We start from the raw sequence: 15,691 nt of genomic DNA, 5'->3' as shown, positions 1-15,691 counted from the left end.
GACTACTGGAGTGTGGTGCTGCTGCTGTGGAAAACTGCGGGAGTGTGGTGGTGCTGCTGTAGATGACTGCTGGAGTGTGGTGCTGCTGCTGTGGATGACTGCTGGAGTGTGGTGCTGCTGCTGTGGATGACTGCTGGAATGGATGAATGCTGGAGTGTGGTGATGCTGCTGTGGATGACTGCTGGAGTGTGGCGCTGCTGCTGTAGATGACTGCTGGAGTGTGGTGGTGCTGCTGTGGACGACTGCTGGAGTGTGGTGCTGCTGCTGTGGATGACTGCTGGAGTGTGGTGCTGCTGCTGTGGATGACTGCTGGAGTGTGGTGCTGCTGCTGTGGATGACTGCTGGAGTGTGGTGATGCTGCTGTGGATGACTGCTGGAGTGTGGTGCTGCTGCTGTGGATGACTGCTGGAGTGTGGTGGTGCTGCTGTGGATGACTGCTGGAGTGTGGTGGTGCTGCTGTGGATGACTGCTAGAGTGTTGTGGTGCTGCTGTGGATGACTGCTGGAGTGTGGCGCTGCTGCTGTGGATGACTGCTAGAGTGTGGTGGTGTTGCTGAGGATGACTGCTGGTGTGTGGTGATGCTGCTGTGGATGACTGCTGGAGTGTGGTGCTGCTCCTGTGGATGACTGCTGGAGTGTGGTGGTGCTGCTGTGCATGACTGCTGGAGTGTGGTGCTGCTGCTGTGGATGACTGCTGGAGTGTGGTGGTGCTATTGTGCATGACAGCTGGAGTGTGATGGTGCTGCTGTGGATGACTGTTGGAGTGTGGTGGTGTTGCTGTGGATGACTGCTGGAATGTGATGGTGCTGCTGTGGATGACTGCTGGAGTGTGGTGCTGCTGCTGTGGATGACTGCTGGAGTTTGGTGCTGCTGCTGTGAATGACTGCTGGAGTGTGGTGGTGCTGCTGTGGATGACTGCTAGAGTGTTGTGGTGCTGCTGTGGATGACTGCTGGAGTGTGGTGATGCTGCTGTGGATGACTGCTGGAGTGTTGTGGTGCTGCTGTGAATGACTGTTGGAGTGTTGTGGTGCTGCTGTGGAGGCTGGAGAGTGGTGGTGATACTGGGGATGACTTCTGGAGTGTGGCGATGCCGCTGTGGATGACTTTTGGAGTGGATGACAGTAGGAGTGTGGAGATGCAGCTGTGGATGACTGCCGGAGTGTAGTGATGATGCTGTGGATTAGTACTGGTGTGTGGTGATGCTTTGGATGACTGTTGAAGTGTGGTGATACTGCTGTGTATGACTGCTTGAATGTGGTGGTGCTGTGGATGCTTGCTGGAGTGTGGTGATGCTGCTGCGGTTTACTGCTGGAGTGTGGTTATGCTGCTGTGGATGACTTCTGGAGTGTCGTTGTTCTGCTGTGGATGACTGCTGGAGTGTTGTGGTGCTGCTGTGAATGACTGCTGGAGTGTTGTGGTGCTGCTGTGGATGACTGCTGGAGTGTGGTGGTGCCGCTGTGGATGACAGCTGGAGTGGATGACTGCTGGAGTGTGGTAGTGCTGCTGTGTATGACTGTTGGAGTGTGGTGGTGCTGCTGTGGGTGACTGCTGGAGTGTGGTGCTGCTGCTGTGGAAGAATGCGGGAGTGTGGTGGTGCTGCTGTGGATGACTGCTGGAGTGTGGTGGTGCTGCTCTGGATGACTGGTGGAGTGTGGCGGTGCTGCTGTGGATGACTGCTGGTGTGGATGACTGCTGGAGTGTGCTGGTGGTGCTGTGGATGGCGGCTGGAGTGTGGTGGCGCTGCTGTGGATGATTGCTGGAGAGTGGTGATGCTGCTGTAGATGACTGCTGGAGTGGATGACTGCTGGAGTGTGGTGGTGCTGCTGTGGATGACTGCTGGAGTGTGGTGCTCCAGTGGACGACTGCTGGAGTGTGGTGGTGCTGCTGTGGATGACTGCTGGAGTGTGGTGGTGCTGTTGTCGATGGGTGCTGGAGTGTGGTGATGCTGCTGTGGATGACTGTAGGTGTGTGATGGTGGTGCTGTGGATGACTGCTGGAGTGTGGTGGTGCTGCTGTGGATGACTGCTGGAGTGTGATGGTGGTGCTGTGGATGACTGCTGGAGTGTGGTGATGCTGTTGTGGATGACTGCAGGAGTGTGATGCTGATGTGGATGACTGCTGGAGTGTGTTGGTGTTGCTGTGGATGACTGCTGGATTGTTGTGGTGCTGCTGTGGATGACTGCTAGAGTGTGATGGTGGTGCTGTGGATGACTGCTGGAGTGTGGTGATGCTGTTGTGGATGACTGCAGGAGTGTGATGCTGATGTGGATGACTGCTGGAGTGTGTTGGTGTTGCTGTGGATGACTGCTGGAATGTTGTAGTGCTGCTGTGGATGACTGCTGGAGTGTTGTGGTGCTGCTGTGGAGGCTGGAGAGTGGTGGTGATACTGGGGATGACTTCTGGAGTGTAGCGATGCCGCTGTGGATGACTTTTGGATTGGATGACAGTAGGAGTTTGGATATGCTGCTGTGGATGACTGCTTGAATGTGGTGGTGCTGTGGATGATTGCTGGAGTGTGGTGATGCTGCTGTGGATTACTGCTGAAGTGTGGTGGTACCGCGGTGGATGACTGCTGGAGTGTTGCGGTGGTACTGTGGATGACAGCTGGAGTGGATGACTGCTGGAGTGTGGTAGTGCTGCTGTGTAAGACTGTTGGAGTGTGGTGGTGCTGCTGTGGATGACTTCTACAGTGTTGTGGTGCTGCTGTGGATGACGGCTGGAGTGTGGTGGTGCTGCTTTGGATGACTGCTGGAGTGTGGTGGTGCTGCTATGGATGACTGCTGGAGTGTGGTGGTGCCGCTGTGGATGACTTCTAGAGTGTTGTGCTGCTGCTGTGGATGACGGCTGAAGTGTGGCGGTGCTGCTGTGGATGACAGCTGGAATGGATGAATGCTGGAGTGTGGTGATGCTGCTTTGGATGACTGCTGGAGTGTGGTGGTGCTGCTGTGGATAACAACAGGAGTGTTGTGGTGCTGCTGTGGAAGACTGCGGGAGTGTGGTGGTGCTGCTGTGGATGACTGCTGGAGTGTGGTGGTGCTGCTGTGGATGACTGCTGGAGTGTGGTGGTGCCGCTGTGGATAACTTCTAGAGTATTCTGGTACTGCTGTGGATGACTGCTGAAGTGTGGCGGTGCTGCTATGGATGACAGCTTGAATGGATGAATGCTGGAGTGTGGTGATGCTGCTTTGGATGATTGCGGAAGTGTGGTGGTGCTGCTGTGGATGGCTGCTGGAGAGGATGACTGCTGTAGTGTGGTGGTGCTGCTGTGGATGACTGCTGGAGTGTTGAGGTGCTGCTGTGGATGACGGCTGGAGTGTGGTGGTGATACTGGGGATGACTGCTGGTGTGTGGTGATACTGCTGTGGATGACTGCTTGAATGTGGTGGAGCTGTGGATGACTGCTGGAGTGTGGTGATACTGCTGTGGATGACTGCTTGAATGTGGTGGAGCTATGGATGACTGCTGGAGTGTGGTGGTGCTGCTGTAGATGACTGCTGGAGTTTGGTGCTGCCGCTGTGGATGACTGCTGGAGTGTGGTGGTCTTGCTGAGGATGACTTCTGGAGTGTGGTGGTGCTGCTGTGGATGACTGCTGGAGTGTGGTGGTGCTGCTGTAGATGACTGCTGGAGTGTGGTGCTGCCGATGTGGATGACTGCTGGAGTGTGGGGGTCTTGCTGAGGATGACTTCTGGAGTGTGGTGGTGCTGCTGTGGATGACTGCTGGAGTGTGGTGGTGCTGCTGTGGATGACTGCTGGAGTCTAGTGATGCTGCTGTAGATTACTGCTGGAGTGAAGTGATGCTGTTGTGGATGACTGCTGGAGTGTGGCGTTGCTGCTGTGGATGACTGCTGGAGTGTGGTGATGCTGCTGTGGATAGCTGCTGGAGTGTGGTGGTGCTGCTGTGGATGACTGCAGGAGTGTGATGGTGGTGCTGTGGATGACTGCTGGAGTGTGGTGGTGCTGCTGTGGATGACTGCTGGAGTGTGGTGATGCTGCTGTGGATTGCTGCTGGAGTGTGGTGGTGCTGCTGTGGATTACTGCAGGAGTGTGATGGTGGTGCTGTGGATGACTTCTGGAGTGTGGTGGTGCTGCTGTGGATGACTGCTGGAGTGTGGTGTTGCTATTGTGGATGACTGCTGGAGTGTGGTGGTGCTGCTGTGGATGACTGCTAGAGTGTGATGGTTGTGCTGTGGATGACTGCTGGAGTGTGGTGGTTTTGCTGTGGATGACTGCTGGAGTGTGGTGGTGCTGCTGTGGATGACTGTTGGAGTGTGGTGGTGTTGCTGTGGATGACTGCTGGAATGTGATGGTGCTGCTGTGAATGACTGCTGGAGTGTTGTGGTGCTGCTGTGGAGGCTGGAGAGTGGTGGTGATACTGGGGAAGACTTCTGGAGTGTAGCGATGCCGCTGCGGATGACTTTTGGAGTGGATGACAGTAGGAGTGTGGATATGCTGCTGTGGATGACTGCTGGAGTGTGGTGGTGCTGCTGTGGATGAGTACTGGTGTGTGGTGATGCTCTGGATGACTGTTGAAGTGTGGTGATACTGCTGTGGATGACTTCTGGAGTGTGGTGATGTTACTGTCAATGACTGCTGGAGTGTGGGGGTGCTGCTGTGGATGACAGCTGGAGTGGATGACTGCTGGAGTGTGGTAGTGCTGCTGTTTAAGACTGCTGGAGTGTCGTGATGCTGCTGTGTATGACTGTTGGAGTGTGGTGGTACTGCTGTGGGTGACTACTGGAGTGTGGTGCTGCTGCTGTGGAAAACTGCGGGAGTGTCGTGGTGCTGCTGTAGATGACTGCTGGAGTGTGGTGCTGCTGCTGTGGATGACTGCTGGAGTGTGGTGCTGCTGCTGTGGATGACTGCTGGAATGGATGAATGCTGGAGTGTGGTGATGCTGCTGTGGATGACTGCTGGAGTGTGGCGCTGCTGCTGTAGATGACTGCTGGAGTGTGGTGGTGCTGCTGTGGACGACTGCTGGAGTGTGATGCTGCTGCTGTGGATGACTGCTGGAGTGTGGTGCTGCTGCTGTGGATGACTGATGGAGTGTGGTGATGCTGCTGTGGATGACTGCTGGAGTGTGGTGCTGCTGCTGTGGATGACTGCTGGAGTGTGGTGGTGCTGCTGTGGATGACTGCTGGAGTGTGGTGGTGCTGCTGTGGATGACTGCTAGAGTGTTGTGGTGCTGCTGTGGATGACTGCTGGAGTGTGGCGCTGCTGCTGTGGATGACTGCTAGAGTGTGGTGGTGTTGCTGAGGATGACTGCTGGTGTGTGGTGATGCTGCTGTGGATGACTGCTGGAGTGTGGTGCTGCTGCTGTGGATGACTGCTGGAGTGTGGTGGTGCTGCTGTGGATGACTGCTGGAGTGTGGTGCTGCTGCTGTGGATGACTGCTGGAGTGTGGTGGTGCTATTGTGCATGACAGCTGGAGTGTGATGGTGCTGCTGTGGATGACTGTTGGAGTGTGGTGGTGTTGCTGTGGATGACTGCTGGAATGTGATGGTGCTGCTGTGGATGATTGCTGGAGTGTGGCGGTGCTGCTGTGGATAACTGCTGGAGTGGTTGACTGGTGGAGTGTGGCGGTGCTGATGTGGATGACTGCTGGAGTGTGCTGGTGGTTCTGTGGATGACGGCTGAAGTGTGGTGCTGCTGCTGTGGATGACTGCAGGAGTGTAGTGCTACTGCTGTGGATGACTGCTGGAGTGTGGTGCTGCTGCTGTGGATGACTGCTGGAGTGTGGTGCTGCTGCTGTGGATGATTGCTGGAGTGTGGCGGTGCTGCTGTGGATGACTGCTGGAGTGGTTGACTGGTGGAGTGTGGCGGTGCTGATGTGGATGACTGCTGGAGTGTGCTGGTGGTGCTGTGGATGACTGCTGGAGTGTGGTGCTGCTGCTGTGGATGACTGCTGGAGTGTAGTGCTACAGCTGTGGATGACTGCTGGAGTGTGGTGGTGCTGCTGTGGATGACTGCTGGAGTGTGGTGGTGCTGCTGTGGATGACTGCTGGAGTGTGTCGATGCTGCTGTGGATGACTGCTGGAATGTGGTGCTGCTGTTGTGGATGACTGCTGGAGTGTGGTGGTGCTGCTGTGGATGACAGCTAGAGTATTGTGGTGCTGCTGTGGATGACTGCTGGAGTGTGGCGCTGCTGCTGTGGATGACTGCTAGAGTGTGGTGGTGTTGCTGAGGATGACTGCTGGAGTGTGGTGATGCTGCTGTGGATGACTGCTGGAGTGTGGTGGTGCTGCTGTGGATGACTGCTGGAGTGTGATGATGCTGCTGTGGACGACTGAAATAGTGTGGTGATGCTATTGTGGATGACAGCTGGATTGTGGTGGTGCTGTGGATGACAGCTGGAGTGTGGTAATTCTATTGTGGATGACTGATGGATTGTGGTGGTGCTGTGGATGACAGCTGGAGTGTGGTAATGCTATTGTGGATGACTGCTGGAGTGTTGTGGTGCTGTGGATGACTGCTGGATATTGGTGGTGCTGTGCATTACAGCTGGAGTGAGGGTGTGCCGATGTGGATGACTGCAGGAGTGTGGTCGTTCTGTTGTGGATGACTGCTGGAGTGTTGTGGTGCTGCTGTGGAGGCTGGAGAGTGGTGGTGATACTGGGGATGACTTCTGGAGTGTGGCGATGCCGCTGTGGATGACTTTTGGAGTGGATGACAGTAGGAGTGTGGAGATGCAGCTGTGGATCACTGCCGGAGTGTAGTGGTGATGCTGTGGATGAGTACTGGTGTGTGGTGATGCTTTGGATGACTGTTGAAGTGTGGTGATGCTGCTGTGGATGACTGCTGGAGTGTGGTGGTGCTGCTGTAGTTGACTGCTGGAGTGTGGTGCTGCTACTGTGGATGACTGCTGGAGTGTGGTGGTGCTGCTGTGGATGACTGCTGGAGTGTGGCGGTGCTGCTGTGGATGACTTCTGGAGTGTCGTTGTTCTGCTGTGGATGACTGCTGGAGTGTGGAGGTGCAGCTGTGGATGACGGTTGGAGAATTGTGGTGCCGCTGTGGATGACTGGTGGAGTGTGGTGGTGCTGCTCTGGATGACTGGTGGAGTGTGGCGGTGCTGCTGTGGATGATTGCTGGAGTGTGCTGGTGGTGCTGTGGATGACGGCTGGAGTGTGGTGGTGCTGCTGTGGATGATTGCTGGAGTATGGCGGTGCTGCTGTGGATGACTGCTGGAGTGGATGACTGCTGGAGTGTGGTGGAGGTTTTGTGGATGACGGCTGAAGTGTGGTGCTGCTGCTGTGGATGACTGCTGGAGTGTAGTGCTACTGCTGTGGATGACTGCTGGAGTGTGGTGCTGCTGCTGTGGATGACTGCTGGAGTGTAGTGCTACTGCTGTGAATGACTGCTGGAGTGTGGTGCTGCTGCTGTGGATGACTGCTGGAGTGTTGTGCTGCTGCTGTGGATGACTGCTGGAGTGTAGTGCTACTGCTGTGGATGACTGCTGGAGTGTGGTGCTGCTGCTGTGGGTGACTGCTAGAGTGTGGTGCTGCTGCTGTGGATGACTGCTGGAGTGTAGTGCTACAGCTGCGGATGACTGCTGGAGTGTGGTGCTGCTGCTGTGGATGACTGCTGGAGTGTGGTGCTGCTGCTGTGGATGACTGCTGGAGTGTAGTGCTACTGCTGTGGATGACTGCTAGAGTGTGGTGCTGCTGCTGTGGACGACTGCTGGAGTGTGGTGCTGCTGTAGATGACTGCTGGAGTGTGGTGATGCTGCTGTGGATGACTGCTGGAGTGTGGTGGTGCTGCTGTAGTTGACTGCTGGAGTGTGGTGATGCTGCTGTAGTTGACTGCTGGAGTGTGGTTGTACTGCTGTGGATGACTTCTGGAGTGTGGTGATGCTGCTGTGTATGACTGATGGAGTGTTGCGGTGCTGCTGTGGATGACAGCTGGAGTGGATGACTGCTGGAGTGTGGTAGTGCTGCTGTGTAGGACTGCTGGAGTGTGGTGATGCTGCTGTGTATGACTGATGGAGTGTGGTGGTGCTGCTGTGGGTGACAGCTGGAGTGTGGTTGTGCTGCTGTGGAAGACTGCGGGAGTGTGGTGGTGCTGCTGTGGATGACTGCTGGAGTGTGGTGGTGCTGCTGTGAATGACTGCTAGAGTGTTGTGGTGCTGCTGTGGATGATTGCTGGAGTTTGGCGGTGCTGCTGTGGATGACTGCGGGAGTGCATGACTGCTGGAGTGTGGTGGTACTGCTGTGGATGAATTCTGGAGTGTGGTGATACTGCTGTGGGCGACTGCTGGAGTGTGGTGGTGCTGCTGTGGATGACTGCTGGAGTGTGGTGGTGCTCCAGTGGATGACTGCTGGAGTGTGGTGATGCTTTTCTGGATGACTGCTGGAGTGTGGTCCTGCTGCTGTGGATGACTGCTGGAGAATGGTGGTGCTCCAGTGGATGACTGCTGTAGTGTGGTGGTGCTGCTGTGGATGACTACTGGAGTGTTATGACGCTGCTGTGGATGACGGCTGGAGTGTGCTGTTGGTGCTCCAGTGGATGACTGCTGTAGTGTGGTGGTGCTGCTGTGGATGACTACTGGAGTGTTATGACGCTGCTGTGGATGACGGCTGGAGTGTGCTGTTGGTGCTGTGGATGACTGCTGGAGTGTGGTGATGCTGCTTTGGATGACGGTTGGAGTGTTGTGGTGCTGCAGTGGATGATTGCTGAAGTGTGGCGGTGCTGCTGTGGATGACTGCTGGAATGGATGACTGCTGGAGTGTGGTGGTGGTGCTGTGGATGACGGCTGAAGTGTCGTAGTGCTGCTGTAGATGACTGCTAGAGTGTGGTGATGCTGCTGTGGATGACTGCTGGGGTGTGGTGCTACTGTGGAGGATGGAGTGTGGTGATGCTTCGGTGGATTACTGCTGGAGTGTGGTAGTGCTGCTGTGGATGAGTACTGGTGTGTGATTGATGCTTTGGATGACTGTTGAAGTGTTTTGATGATGCTGTGAATGACTGCTTGAATGTGATGGTGCTGTGGATTACTGCTGGAGTGTGCTGATGCTACTGTCAATGACTGCTGGAGTGTGGGGGTGCTGCTGTGGATGACTGCTGGAGTGTTGCGGTGCTGCTGTGGATGACAGCTGGAGTGGATGACTGCTGGAGTGTGGTAGTGCTGCTGTGTAAGACGGCTGTAGTGTGGTGATGCTGTTGTGTATGACTGTTGGAGTGTGTGGTGCTGGTGTGGATGACTGCTGGAGTGTGGTAGTGATGCTGTGGAAGACTTCTGGAGTGTGTGGTGGTGCTGCTGTGGATGACTGCTGGAGTGTGGTGGTGCCGCTGTGGATGACTGCTGGAGTGTTGTGGTGCTACTGTGGATGACTGCTGGAGTGTGACGGTGTTGCTGTGGATGACAGTTGGAATTGATGTATGCTGGAGTGTGGTATTGCTGCTTTGGATGACTGCGGAAGTGTGGTGGTGCTGTTGTGGATGACGGCTGGAGTGTGGTAATGCTGCTGTGGATGACTGCTGGAGTGTGGTGTTGCCGCTGTGGATGACTGTTGGTATGTGGTGGTGCTGCTGCTGTAGATGACTGTTGGAGTGTAGTGGTGCTACTGTGGGGAATTGCTGGAGTGTGATGGAGCTGCTGTGGATGACTGCTGGAGTGTTGCGGTTCTGCAGTGGATGACAGCTTGAGTGGATGACTGCTGGAGTGTGGTAGTGCTGCTGTGTAGGACTCCTGGAGTGTAGTGATTCTGCTGTGTATGACTGTTGGAGTCTGGTGGTGCTGCTGTGGGTGACAGCTGGAGTGTGGTTGAGTTGCTGTGGAAGACTGCGGGAGTGTGGTGGTGCTGCTGTGGATGGCTGCTGGAGTGTGGTGGTGCTCCAGTGGATGACTGCTGGAGTGTGGTGGTGCTTCTTTGGACGACTGCAGAAGTGAGGTGCTGCTGCTGTGGATGACTGCTGGAGTGGATGACTGCTGGAGTGTGGTGGTGCTGCTGTTTATGACTGCTGGAGTGTGGTGCTCCAGTGGAGGACAGCTGGAGTGTGGTGGTGCTGCTGTGGATGACTGCTGGAGTGTGGTGGTGCTCCAGTGGATAACTGCTGGAGTGTGGTGGTGCTGCTGTGGATGACTTCTGGAGTGTGGTGATGCTGCTGTGGATGACTGCTGGAGTGTGGTGGTGCTGCTGTGGATGACTGCTGGAGAATGGTGGTGCTCCAGTGGACGACTGCTGGAGTGTGGTGGTGCTTCTGTGGATGACTGCTGGATTGTGGTTGTACTGTGCATGACAGCTGGAGTGTGGTGGTGCTGCTGTGGATGACTGCTGGAGTGTGGTGGTGCTGCTGTGGAAGACTACGGGAGTGTGGTGCTGCTGCTGAGGATGACTGCTGGAGTGTGGTGGGGCTGCAGTGGATGACTGCTGGAATGTGGTGCTGCTGGTGTGGATGACTGCTGGAATGTGGTCCTGCTGCTGTGGATGACTGCTGGAGTGTGGTGGATCTGCTGTGGATGACTGCTGGAGTGGATGACTGCTGGAGTGTGGTGGTAGTGCTGTGGATGACGGCTGGAGTGGATGACTGATGGAGTGTGGTAGTGCTGCTGTGTAAGACTGCTGGAGTGTGGTGATGCTGCTGTGTTTTACTGTTGGAGTGTGGTGGTGCTGCTGTGGAAGACTGCGGGAGTGTGGTGGTGCTGCTGTGGATGACTGCTGGAGTGTGGTGGTGCTGCTGTGCATGACTGTTGGAGTGTGGTGGTGTTGCTGTGGATGACTGGTGGAATGTGATGGTGCTGCTGTGGATGACTGCTGGAGTGTGGTGGTGATACTGGGGATGACAGCTGGAGTGGATGACTGATGGAGTGTGGTAGTGCTGCTGTGTAAGACTGCTGGAGTGTGGTGATGCTGCTGTGTTTTACTGTTGGAGTGTGGTGGTGCTGCTGTGGAAGACTGCGGGAGTGTGGTGGTGCTGCTGTGGATGACTGCTGGAGTGTGGTGGTGCCTCTGTGAATGACTTCTAGAGTGTTATGGTGCTGCTGTGAATGACTGTTGTAGTGTGACGGTGCTGCTGTGGATGACAACTGGAATGGATGAATGCTGGAGTGTGGTGATGCTGCTGTGGATGACTGCTGGAGTGTTGTGGTGCTGCTGTGGAGGCTGGAGTGTGGTGGTGATACTGGGGATGACTTCTGGAGTGTGGCGATGCCGCTGTGGATGACTTTTGGAGTGGATGACAGTAGGAGTGTGGAGATGCAGCTGTGGATGACTGCTGGAGTGTGGTGGTGCTGCTGTGGATGAGTACTGGTGTGTGGTGATGCTTTGGATGACTGTTGAAGTGTGGTGATACTGCTGTGGATGACTGCTTGAATGTGGTGGTGCTGTGGATGACTGCTGGATTTTGGTGGTGCCGCTGTGGATGACTGCTGGAGTGTGGTGGTACTACTGTGGATGACTGGGTGAGTGTGGCGGTGCTGCAGTGGATGACTGCTGGAGTGTGCTGGTGGTGCTGTGGATGAAGGCTGGAGTGTGGTGCTGCTGCTGTGGATGACTGCTGGAGTGTTGCGGTGCTGCTTTGGATGACAGCTGGAGTGGATGGCTGCTGGAGTGTGGTAGTGCTGCTGTGTAAGACGGCTGTAGTGTGGTGATGCTGTTGTGGATGACTGCTGGAGTGTGTTTGTGCTGCTGTGGAAGACTGCAGGAGTGTTATGATGCTGCTGTGGACGACTGCTGGAGTGTGGTGGTGCTGTGCATGACAGCTGGAGTGAGGTGGTGCTGTTGATGAATGCTGAAGTGAGGATGTGCCGATGTGGATGACTGCTGGAGTGTGGTCGTTCTGTTGTGGATGACTGCTGGAGAGTGGTGGTGCTGCTGTGGACGACTGTTGGAAAGTGGTGGTGTTGCTGTGGATGACTGCTGGAATGTGATGGTGCTGCTGTGGATGACTGCTGGAGTGTGGTGGTGCTGTTGATGACTGCTGGAGTGTGGTGATGCTATTCTGGATGACTGCTGGATTGTTGTTGTGCTGTGCAGGACAGCTGGAGTGTGGTGGTGCTGTTGATGACTGCTGAAGTTAGGTTGTGCCGATGTGGATGACTGCTGGAGTGTGGTCGTTCTGTTGTGGATGACTGCTGGAGAGTGGTGATGCTGCTGTGGATGACTGCTGGAGAGTGGTGGAGCTGCTGTGGATGACTGTTGGAGTGTGGTGGTGTTGCTGTGGATGACTGCTGTAATGTGATGGTGCTGCTGTGGATGACCGCTGGAGTGTTGTGGTGCTGCTGTGGAGGCTGGAGTGTGGTGGTGCTGCTGTGGAGGCTGGAGTGTGGTGGTGCTGCTGTGGAGGCTGGAGTGTGGTGGTGCCGCTGTGGATGACTTTTGGTGTGGATGACAGTAGGAGTGTGGAGATGCAGCTGTGGATGACTGCTGGAGTGTAGTGGAGGTGCTGTGGATGAGTACTGGTGTGTGGTGATGCTTTGGATGACTGTTGAAGTGTGGTGATACTGCTGTGGATGACTGCTTGAATGTGGTGGTGCTGTGGATGATTGCTGTAGTGTGGTGATGCTGCTGTGGATTACTGCTGGAGTGTGGTGGTGCCGCTGTGGATGACTTCTGGAGTGTGGTGATACTACAGTCAATGACTGCTGGAGTGTGGGGGTGCTGCTGTGGATGACAGCTGGAGTGTTGCGGTGCTGCTGTGGATGACATCTGGAGTGGATGACTGCTGGAGTGTGGTATTGCTGCTGTGTAAGACTGCTGGAGTGTGGTGATGCTGCTGTGTATTACTGTTGGAGTGTGTTGGTGCTGCTGTGGAAGACTGCGGAAGTGTGGTGGTGCTGTTGTGGAAGACTGCGGGAGTGTGGTGGTGCTGCTGTGGATGACTGCTGGAGTGTGGTGGTGCCGCTGTGAATGACATCTAGAGTGTTGTGGATGACAGCTGGAATGGATGACTTCTGGAGTGTTGTGGTGCTGCTGTGTAGGCGGGAGAGTGGTGGTGATACTGGGGATGACTTCTGGAGTGTGGCGATGCCGCTGTGGATGACTTTTGGAGTGGATGACAGTAGGAGTGTGGAGATGCAGCTGTGGATGACTGCTGGAGTGTGGTGGTGCTGCTGTGGATGAGTACTGGTGTGTGGTGATGCTTTGGATGACTGTTGAAGTGACGTGATACTGCTGTGGATGACTGCTTGAATGTGGTGGTGCTGTGGATGACTGCTGGATTGTGGTGGTGCCGCTGTGGATGACTGCTGGAGTGCGGTGGTACTACTGTGGATGACTGGTGGAGTGTGGCGGTACTGCTGTGGATGACTGCTGGAGTGGATGACTGCTGGAGTGTGCTGGTGGTGCTGTGGATGACGGCTGGAGTGTGCTGGTGGTGCTGTGGATGACTGCTGGAGTGTGGTGCTGCTGCTGTGGATTACAGCTAGAGTGTGGTGGTGCTGCAGTGGATGATTGCTCGAGTGTGGCGGTGCTGCTGTGGATGACTGCTGGAGTGGATGACTGCTGGAGTGTGGTGGTGGTGCTGTGGATGACGGCTGAAGTGTCGTAGTGCTGCTGTAGATGACTGCTGGAGTGGATGACTGCTAGAGTGTGGTGATGCTGCTGTGGATGACTGCTGGAGTGTGGTGCTGCTGTGGAGGATGGAGTGTGGTGATGCTGCTGTGGATGACTGCTGGAGTGTGGTGCTGCTGTGGAGGATGGAGTGTGGTGATGCTGCTGTGGATGACTGCTGGAGCGTGGTGCTGCTGTGGAAGATGGAGTGTGGTGATGCTGCTGTGGATGACTGCTGGAGAGTGGTAGTGCTGCTGTGGATGAGTACTGGTGTGTGGTGATGCTTTGGATGACTGGTGAAGAGTGGTGATACTGCTTTGGATGACTGCTTGAATGTGATGGTGCTGTGGATGACTGCTGGAGTGTTGCGGTGCTGCTGTGGATGACAGCTGGAGTGGATGACTACTGCAGTGTGGTAGTGCTGCTGTGTAAGACGGCTGTAGTGTGGTGATGCTGTTGTGGATGACTGTTGGAGTGTGTGGTGCTGGTGTGGATGACTGCTGGAGTGTGTGGTGGTGCTGCTGTGGATGACTGCTGGAGTGTGGTGATGCTGCTGTGGATGACTGCTGGATTGTGGCGGTGCTGCTGTGGATGACAGCTGGAGAGGATGACTGCTGGAGTGCGGTTGTGGTGCTGTGGATGACGGCTAGAGTGCTGGGGTGCTGCTGTTGATGACTGCTGGAGTATGGTGATGCTGCTGTGGATGACTGCTGGAGTGTCGTTGTTCTGCTGTGGATGACTGCAGGAGTGTGGTGGTGCCGCTGTGGATGACGGTTAGAGAGTGGTGGTGATGCTGTGGAAGACTGCGGGAGTGTGGTGGTGTTGCTGTGGATGACTGCTGGAGTGGATGACTGCTGGAGTCTGCTGGTGGTGCTGTGGATGATGGCTGGAGTGTGGTAGTGCTGCTGTGGATGATTGCTGGAGTGTGGCGGTGCTGCTGTGGATGACTGCTGGAGTGGATGACTGCTGGAGTGTGGTAGTGCTGCTGTGTAAGACTGCTGGAGTGTGGTGATGCTGCTGTGTATGACTGTTGGAGTGTGGTGGTGCTGCTGTGGATGACTGCTGGAATGTGGTGGTGCTGCTGTTGAAGACTGCGGGAGTGTGGTGGTGCTGCTGGGGGATGACTGCTGGAGTGGATGACTGCTGGAGTCTGCTGGTGGTGCTGTGGATGATGGCTGGAGTGTGGTGTTGCTGCTGTGGATGATTGCTGGAGTGTGGCGGAGGTGCTGTGGATGACTGCTGGAGTGGATGACTGCTGGAATGTGGTGCTGCTGCTGAGGATGACTGCTGGAGTATGGTGGTGCTGCAGTGGATGACTGCTGGAATGTGGTGCTGCTGGTGTGGATGACTGCTGGAATGTGGTGCTGCTGCTGTAGATGACTGCTGGAGTGTGGTGGATCTGCTGTGGATGACTGCTGGAGTGGATGACTGCTGGAGTGTGGTGGTAGTGCTGTGGATGACGGCTGAAGTGTCGTGGTGCTTCTGTAGATGACTGCTGGAGTGTGGTGGTGCTGTTGATGACTGCTGATGTGGAGGAATGCTGGAGTGTGGTTTATCTGCTGTGAATGACTGCTGGAGTGGATGACTGCTGGAGTGTGGTCGTTCTGTTGTGGATGACTGCTGGAGTGTGGTGGTGCTGCTGTGCATGACTGTTGGAGTGGATGACAGTAGGAGTGTGGAGATGCAGCTGTGGATGATTGCTGGAGTGTGATGGTGGTGCTGTGGATGACCGCTGGAGTGTTGTGGTGCTGCTGTGGAGGCTGGAGAGTGGTGGTGATACTGGGGATGACTTCTGGAGTGTGGCGATGCCGCTGTGGATGACTTTTGGAGTGGATGACAGAAGGAGTGTGGAGATGCAGCTGTGGATGATTGCTGGAGTGTGGTGGTGTTGCTGTGGATGACAGCTGGAGAGTGGTGGTGCTGCTGTGGATGACTTTTGGAGTGGATGACAGTAGGAGTGTGGAGATGCAGCTGTGGTTGATTGCTGGAGTGTGATGGTGGTGCTGTGGATGACCGCTGGAGTGTTGTGGTGCTGCTGTGGAGGCTGGAGAGTGGTGGTGATACTGGGGATGACTTCTGGAGTGTGGCGATGCCGCTGTGGATGACTTTTGGAGTGGATGACAGAAGGAGTGTGGAGATGCAGCTGTGGATGATTGCTGGAGTGTGGTGGTGGTGCTGTGGATGAGTACTGGTGTGTGGTGATGTT

At 55.5% G+C, this 15,691-nt stretch overlaps 1 protein-coding gene across 1 annotated transcript in view; it reads right to left on the bottom strand.

Moving 5' to 3' along the window:
• The window catches only part of LOC138364463 (uncharacterized), a 29,246-nt gene that overhangs the window by 1,953 nt on the left and 11,602 nt on the right, over positions 1-15,691 (bottom strand). Inside the window, exons 3-4 of the mRNA XM_069324103.1 lie at positions 10,956-11,930; positions 8,442-9,872 (exon numbers count right to left, since the gene is read on the bottom strand). Of these exons, the coding sequence (XP_069180204.1) occupies positions 8,442-9,872; positions 10,956-11,930 (2,406 nt within the window). The remainder of the gene's footprint in view (positions 1-8,441; positions 9,873-10,955; positions 11,931-15,691) is intronic.

This window comes from Procambarus clarkii, chromosome 13 (genome assembly GCF_040958095.1).
Source record: "Procambarus clarkii isolate CNS0578487 chromosome 13, FALCON_Pclarkii_2.0, whole genome shotgun sequence".
Taxonomy (NCBI): Eukaryota; Metazoa; Arthropoda; class Malacostraca; order Decapoda; family Cambaridae; genus Procambarus; species Procambarus clarkii.
This window is presented reverse-complemented; position numbering and strand designations above follow the sequence as displayed.